The sequence below is a fragment of the Lithobates pipiens genome, unplaced genomic scaffold (genome assembly GCF_037356315.1).
Source record: "Lithobates pipiens isolate NorthernLeopardFrog02 unplaced genomic scaffold, aLitPip1_a1.2 Scaffold_22, whole genome shotgun sequence".
Lineage (NCBI taxonomy): Eukaryota > Metazoa > Chordata > Amphibia > Anura > Ranidae > Lithobates > Lithobates pipiens.
The window spans coordinates 1,277,734-1,286,288 of NW_027507784.1; the positions used below are offsets into that span (position 1 = coordinate 1,277,734).

At 54.0% G+C, this 8,555-nt stretch overlaps 1 protein-coding gene across 4 annotated transcripts in view; it reads right to left on the bottom strand.

Moving 5' to 3' along the window:
• The window catches only part of LOC144000307 (uncharacterized), a 28,929-nt gene extending 26,051 nt beyond the window's left edge, over positions 1-2,878 (bottom strand). Inside the window, exon 1 of one of the 4 annotated variants that reach the window (XM_077494042.1) lies at positions 2,758-2,878. In XM_077494042.1, coding sequence (XP_077350168.1) covers positions 2,758-2,806 — 49 coding nt within the window. In that variant the 5' untranslated portion in view covers positions 2,807-2,878. The remainder of the gene's footprint in view (positions 1-2,757) is intronic. The other 3 variants (XM_077494040.1, XM_077494041.1, XM_077494043.1) reach the window with 3 other exon arrangements.
• Positions 2,879-8,555: the final 5,677 nt, after the last annotated feature.

The following is an 8,555-nucleotide window of genomic DNA, read 5'->3' on the forward strand; positions in this document are numbered from 1 at the left end:
GTCCATCACCCTCCATCCGTCCTCCCCTATTACCGTCTATTGTCCATCACCCCCATCCGTCCTCCCCTATTACCCCCTATTGTCCATCACCCCCATCCGTCCTTCCCTATTACCGTCTATTGTCCATCACCCCCCATCTGTCCTCCCCTATTACCGTCTATTGTCCATCACCCCCCATCCGTCCTCCCCTATTACCGTCTATTGTCCATCACCCCCCATCCGTCCTCCCCTATTACCGTCTATTGTCCATCACCCTCCATCCGTCCTCCCCTATTACCGTCTATTGTCCATCACCCCCCATCCGTCCTCCCCTATTACCGTCTATTGTCCATCACCCTCCATCCGTCCTCCCCTATTACCGTCTATTGTCCATCACCCTCCATCCGTCCTCCCCTATTACCCCCTATTGTCCATCACCCCCCATCTGTCCTCCCCTATTACCGTCTATTGTCCATCACCCCCCATCCGTCCTCCCCTATTACCGTCTATTGTCCATCACCCCCCATCCGTCCTCCCCTATTACCCCCTATTGTCCATCACCCTCCATCCGTCCTCCCCTATTACCCCCTATTGTCCATCACCCCCCATCTGTCCTCCCCTATTACCGTCTATTGTCCATCACCCCCCATCCGTCCTCCCCTATTACCGTCTATTGTCCATCACCCCCATCTGTCCTCCCCTATTACCATCTATTGTCCATCACCCCCATCTGTCCTCCCCTATTACCGTCTATTGTCCATCACCCCCCATCCGTCCTCCCCTATTACCCCCTATTGTCCATCACCCCCATCTGTCCTCCCCTATTACCGTCTATTGTCCATCACCCCCCATCCGTCCTCCCCTATTACCGTCTATTGTCCATCACCCCCCATCCGTCCTCCCCTATTACCGTCTATTGTCCATCACCCCCCATCCTCCCCTATTACCGTCTATTGTCCATCACCCCCATCCGTCCTCCCCTATTACCGTCTATTGTCCATCACCCCCCATCTGTCCTCCCCTATTACCGTCTATTGTCCATCACCCCCCATCCGTCCTCCCCTATTACCGTCTATTGTCCATCACCCCCCATCCTCCCCTATTACCGTCTATTGTCCATCACCCCCATCCGTCCTCCCCTATTACCGTCTATTGTCCATCACCCCCCATCCGTCCTCCCCTATTACCGTCTATTGTCCATCACCCTCCATCTGTCCTCCCCTATTACCGTCTATTGTCCATCACCCCCATCTGTCCTCCCCTATTACCGTCTATTGTCCATCACCCCCCATCCTCCCCTATTACCGTCTATTGTCCATCACCCCCCATCCGTCCTCCCCTATTACCGTCTATTGTCCATCACCCCCATCTGTCCTCCCCTATTACCGTCTATTGTCCATCACCCTCCATCTGTCCTCCCCTATTACCGTCTATTGTCCATCACCCCCCATCCGTCCTCCCCTATTACCGTCTATTGTCCATCACCCCCCATCCGTCCTCCCCTATTACCCCCTATTGTCCATCACCCTCCATCCGTCCTCCCCTATTACCCCCTATTGTCCATCACCCCCCATCTGTCCTCCCCTATTACCGTCTATTGTCCATCACCCCCCATCCGTCCTCCCCTATTACCGTCTATTGTCCATCACCCTCCATCCGTCCTCCCCTATTACCCCCTATTGTCCATCACCCCCCATCTGTCCTCCCCTATCACCGTCTATTGTCCATCACCCCCCCATCCGTCCTCCCCTATCACCGTCTATTGTCCATCACCCCCCCATCCGTCCTCCCCTATCACCGTCTATTGTCCATCACCCCCATCCGTCCTCCCCTATTACCGTCTATTGTCCATCACCCCCATGTATATGCCACTTTTACCGTCTATTGTCCATCACCCCCCATCTGTCCTCCCCTATTACCGTCTATTTTCCATCACCCCCATCCGTCCTCCCCTATTACCGTCTATTGTCCATCACCCCCCATCTGTCCTCCCCTATTACCGTCTATTGTCCATCACCCCCCATCCGTCCTCCCCTATTACCGTCTATTGTCCATCACCCCCCATCCGTCCTCCCCTATTACCGTCTATTGTCCATCACCCCCCATCCGTCCTCCCCTATTACCGTCTATTGTCCATCACCCCCATCCGTCCTCCCCTATTACCGTCTATTGTCCATCACCCCCATCCGTCCTCCCCTATTACCGTCTATTGTCCATCACCCTCCATCCGTCCTCCCCTATTACCGTCTATTGTCCATCACCCCCCATCCGTCCTCCCCTATTACCGTCTATTGTCCATCACCCCCCATCCGTCCTCCCCTATTACCGTCTATTGTCCATCACCCTCCATCCGTCCTCCCCTATTACCCCCTATTGTCCATCACCCCCCATCTGTCCTCCCCTATTACCGTCTATTGTCCATCACCCTCCATCCGTCCTCCCCTATTACCCCCTATTGTCCATCACCCCCCATCCGTCCTCCCTTATTACCACCTATTGTCCATCACCCCCATCCGTCCTCCCCTATTACCGTCTATTGTCCATCACCCCCCATCCGTCCTCCCCTATTACCGTCTATTGTCCATCACCCCCATCCGTCCTCCCCTATTACCACCTATTGTCCATCACCCCCATCCATCCTCCCCTATTACCGTCTATTGTCCATCACCCCCCATCTGTCCTCCCCTATTACCACCTATTGTCCATCACCCCCATCTGTCCTCCCCTATTACCGCCTATTGTCCATCGTATTCTCCTCCTACCCCCAGTATCTCTTACCCTGAATCAGGAGGACGGCCAGCAGTGCGCTCAGTACAATCGCCTTCATGTTGTGATTGCAGGATGATGACTCGGAGATCTTATATATCCGATGAGCAGCCTCCACCCTCCTTTATTAATGCTCCACCCGGGGTGTGTCCGATGTTCTTCAGGATAAGCATGGGCACGTAGCAACACGTGGAGGACCAATTATGATGTGTTATCAGAAGAGGAGATGATGATCGTGCACTTCAGCTGACCTGGGTGGTGGTGGTGGTGGTGGAAGACAATAGGAGCTCTGTATGTATGTGTGGTATATTGTATGGACCCCGGCAGAGGCAGAATGTGACTTTAGTGTTTTTGTCCTTACAATGAGTAGTAAGGCTGAGGACCATCTGAGGGTTCCCAACCACACGGTGCTGACGGGTAGTGATGGACGAACTTCCGACGGGACGTTTCGCGAACGCGAAACGCGAACGGACACAAACGTTCGCGAAAACGACCGTTCGCCGCGGGCTCCATTGACTTCAATGGGAGGCGAATTTCGCAAACCTTTAGGTCGAATTTGCGGCCACGGGGTAATTATTAGGGGGTAGCACGTAGTCCCACCACCTGGACAATAGCATAATACATGTATGAGGTGAATTTGGGATCGATAACTACAAGCATTTTTTTTTTATTTGGGAAATTGTTCTGACAATTCAGGACTATGGAGCTAATGAAGGCAATGGAGGAGAGGGAAGGTCAGGGACCAGGGTAGGCAAACAAGAGGGTGCAGGAGATACAGAGCACTGACAGCAGCACCGTAATACAGAGCACTGACATCAGCACCGTGACATACAGCGCTGACAGCAGCTCCGTGACATACAGCGCTGACAGCAGCTCCGTGACATACAGCGCTGACAGCAGCTCCGTGACATACAGCGCTGACAGCAGCTCCGTGACATACAGCGCTGACAGCAGCTCCGTGACATACAGCGCTGACAGCAGCACCGTGACATACAGCGCTGACAGCAGCTCCGTGACATACAGCGCTGACAGCAGCTCCGTGACATACAGCGCTGACAGCAGCTCCGTGACATACAGCACTGACAGCAGCTCCGTGACATACAGCGCTGACAGCAGCTCCGTGACATACAGCGCTGACAGCAGCACCGTGACATACAGCGCTGACAGCAGCTCCGTGACATACAGCGCTGACAGCAGCTCCGTGACATACAGCGCTGACAGCAGCTCCGTGACATACAGCGCTGACAGCAGCTCCGTGACATACAGCGCTGACAGCAGCTCCGTGACATACAGCGCTGACAGCAGCTCCGTGACATACAGCGCTGACAGCAGCTCCGTGACATACAGCGCTGACAGCAGCTCCGTGACATACAGCGCTGACAGCAGCTCCGTGACATACAGCGCTGACAGCAGCTCCGTGACATACAGCGCTGACAGCAGCTCCGTGACATACAGCGCTGACAGCAGCTCCGTGACATACAGCGCTGACAGCAGCACCGTGACATACAGCGCTGACAGCAGCTCCGTGACATACAGCGCTGACAGCAGCTCCGTGACATACAGCGCTGACAGCAGCTCCGTGACATACAGCACTGACAGCAGCTCCGTGACATACAGCGCTGACAGCAGCTCCGTGACATACAGCGCTGACAGCAGCACCGTGACATACAGCGCTGACAGCAGCTCCGTGACATACAGCGCTGACAGCAGCTCCGTGACATACAGCGCTGACAGCAGCTCCGTGACATACAGCGCTGACAGCAGCTCCGTGACATACAGCGCTGACAGCAGCTCCGTGACATACAGCGCTGACAGCAGCTCCGTGACATACAGCGCTGACAGCAGCTCCGTGACATACAGCGCTGACAGCAGCTCCGTGACATACAGCGCTGACAGCAGCTCCGTGACATACAGCGCTGACAGCAGCACCGTAAGCAGCCCCAGGAGGAAGTCAGCACAGCACAGGGATGGTGTGATCCCCTCATAATAAGAACCCCCAGGAGGAAGTCAGCACAGCACAGGGATGGTGGGAGCCCCTCATAATAAGAACACCCAGGAGGAAGTCAGCACAGCACAGGGATGGTGGGAACCCCTCATAATAAGCAGCCCCAGTAGAAATATGACACCGCTCAACCTCTTCAAAGAGGAGGGTAGGGGCATATAGTACGGTGTGCTTTTTTGGGTCAGGGAAGTGAGCCAAATGAATTAAGAAGGTCTGTGTGCTTGATTCCAAAAATTGTTTATAGACATATACATGGTCTACTGATCACATGTGTTGAATTCCTCCGAGATCCATGCCTCATTCATTTTTAGAAATGTGAGGTAGTTAACACTGTGGTGAGCTAGGCGAGTACGCTTATCGGTCACAATCCCCCCTGCTGCGCTGAACGTCCTTTCGGACAGGACACTGGATGAGGGGCAAGCCAACAGTTCGATTGCAAATTGGGCAAGCTCTGGCCAGAGGTCAAGCCTGCCCACCCAGTAGTCTAGGGGTTCATCACTCCTCAGAGCGTCCACATCGGCCGTTAACCCAATGTAGTCGGACACCTGACGGTCTAGGCGTTCCCTGATGCTGGATCCGGATGACACCTGTCGATGGGTCGGCTGAAAGAATGACCTCATATCCGAAGTCACCAACACATCTTCAAACCGGCCTCTTCTTGCAGGCGCTGTTGGATTGGTACCCGCAAATCCTTCTCTGGGAGTGGGAATTGCTCCTCTGCCAGCGCACGCAAAAGCAGAATGCAGCATTTCTCGAAGCAAGGCCTGGAAGTGCTGCATTCTGACAGCCCTCTGCGACGGCGGTAACATTTCCGCCATTTTGTGTTTGTACCGGGGGTCTAAGTACGTTGCCACCCAGTACTGGTCCTTGACCCTCATGCTTTTTATACGGGGGTCCCTATTAAAACACTGGAGCATGAAGGCCCCCATTTGCACTAAAGTGGAAGCGGTGTGGTGGCCTGGCTCCTGCTCATCATCCAGGATAATGTCGTCCTCTTCATTCTCCTCTCCCCATCCTCGCACAACAGGGATCCCAGAAAGGTTTAAAGCATGCTCTTCTTGCTCCTGCTCATCCGCCCCGGCACCATCCTCCTCTGACTCCTCATCAGACTCCTGTTGTTGACTTGTCTCAGATAGAGTAGCCCCCCCTGGGAATTCATCCAGCATTGCGACTTCCTCATCTTCCCGCTCCTGCTCCTCCACAGCCTGATCAATGACACGACGCAATGCACGCTCCAGAAAGAAGGCATAAGGTACCATGTCACTGATGGCGCCATGGCTGCGACTGACCAGTTTGGTGATCTCCTCAAATGGCCGCAGAAGTCTGCATGTGTCGCGCATGAGCAGCCACTGGCGCGGTGAAAAAAAACCCAGCTCCCCAGAACCGTTTCTTTCGCAGAGTTCATACAGGTAGACGTTAACTGCACGTTTCTGCTGGAGCAGCCTATCAAGCATATAGAAGGTTGAGTTCCATCGCGTCGGGCAATCGCAAATAAGACGTCTGACCGGCAGATGGTGTCGCCGCTGAATGTCAGCAAGGCGAGCCATGGCCGTGTAAGATCTTCTGAAATGGGCCGAGATTTTCCTTGCCTGCCGCAAGATGTCCTGGACCCCAGGGTATTTGACAAGGAATCGCTGCACGACCAAGTTTAAGACGTGTGCCATGCACGGCACGTGCGTGATTTTGCCCTGTTTCAATGCGCTAAGCAGATTGGCACCGTTGTCACACACCACTTTACCAACTGTCAAATTGAGCGGTGTTAGCCACTCATCTGCCTGTGAACGCAAAGCTGAAAGGAGTGCCGGGCCAGTGTGGCTCTTTGCTTCCAGGCACAACAGACGCAGCACGGCATGGCAACGTCTCACCTGGCATGTGGAATAGGTTCTGGGGAGCTTGGGCGGTGCAGTGGAAGAGACGCTAGCAGCGGAAAAGGAGGAGGCAGCTGAGGAGGAGAGGGAGGAGGATGGAGTAGGAGGAGGAGAAGAAGAGTCAGGCCTGCATGCAATCCGTGGCGGTAAAACCAAATCTACACGGGTGCCACGGGTTACATGCTTGACGGCCGTCAGAAGGTTCACCCAGTGGGCAGTAAAACTGATATACCTTCCCTGCCCGTGTTTGCTAGACCACGTGTCTGTGGTCAGATGTATCTTGGCACCGACACTGTGTGCCAGAGATACATTCACTTGCCGCTGAACATGGCCATATAGCTCTGGGATGCCCTTCTCTGAGAAATACTTCCTTCCTGGGACCTTCCATTGTGGTGTTCCAATGGCCACAAATTTGCGAAAGGCCTCCGAGTCCACCAGTTTATATGGCAGTAGTTGGCGGGCTATGAGTTCTGACAAGCCAGCCGCCAACCGTTGGGCAAGAGGGTTATCCGGCGTCATCATTTTTTTACGCTCAAACATTAGGCCCACGGAAGCCTGCCTTTTTGCAGAAAAATGTGAGCTTGGCGTGATGGAAGGTGGAGTGGAGGACAATTGTGAGGAGAGAGGAGAAGGAGAAGTAGAAGACGAGGCTGGACGGTGAGAGCCTGCAGTGTGGCTTTGTGTGTTCCGTTGCTCCCACTGGGCTCGGTGATGGCTGCTCATGTGCCTTCTTAAGGCGGTCGTCCCTAGGTGAGTATTGGGCTTACCGCGACTAACGCGTTGACTGCAAAGATTGCAGATGGCAACGCTATTGTCAGCAGCGGACACGTTAAAAAAAGCCCACACTGCGGAGCCATGTGCCGGTGTCCTGGGAGCGCCAGATGTGACCGTACATGGTCGATGACTCGCTCCTGATACATTTGCAGTCTGCTTTGTCCCTGCTGTGCAATGTAAGTCATTGCTGCTTCTCCTCCCTATCTGCTGGTCCATATCTCCCTCTGAACTCCCCTCCTCTTCCTCTCTTGTGGGCACCCACGTGACATCACTAGACACGTCATCATCAACGTCACCTTCCCCACCGCTATAAGTAGAGTAGGCAGCAACACCGGGGACCAACCTCCTCCTTGGGCTGATCTGGGTACTGGCGTCAGACTGCTGAGTAGCGCTTGTTGCTACCTCCTCTTCCTGATCCAATACCAAGAGTGGCTGCGCATCAGAAATGTCCTCTTGATATGGATCGGAAAATAATTCCAGTGACTCAAGCGGAAGGTATGTGGTGGTGGTGGTGGTGGTCGTGTTGTTGGTGGTAGTGTCTTTGGGGGTGCACATAGCAGAGAGTGAAGAAGAGGGTGCAGATCGAGAGGATGAGGAGGGTGCAGAAGAGTAAGGCTGAGCGAGCCACTCAACCAAGTCTGGTGCATCCTTTAAAGTAATTGAACGCACCTTCTGCAACTTCCCACTTTGGCTCAAGCCTGTTGCTCCTGCCCTACCCCTACCACCCCTGCGGAAGGGCCTGCCTCTTCCTCTGCATGTCATTTTTTAAATGACCCTGTGACAAAACTCTTAGTCCCTATACCGCTGAAGGACTGCTGCAGTATAGGTGAGCGGTCAGCAGTGGTGCACGTCAACCCTATCTATTGTGGACCTATAGCGGTCCTTACAGAACAGCAGACTGTACCGCACTCAAGCCTATGTACCGTAGCACCCTATACCAAGTTACCAGTCCTTATAAGAACTTTTGTGGACCAAGCAGGTTGTGTATTAGTGTTTAGCAGACTGTACGTCAGTCCCTATACCGCTGAAGGACTGCTGCAGTATAGGGCAGCGGTCAGCAGTGGTGCACGTCAACCCTATCTATTGTGGACCGATAGCGGTCCTTACAGAACAGCAGACTGTACCGCACTCAAGCCTATGTACCGTAGCACCCTATACCAAGTTAC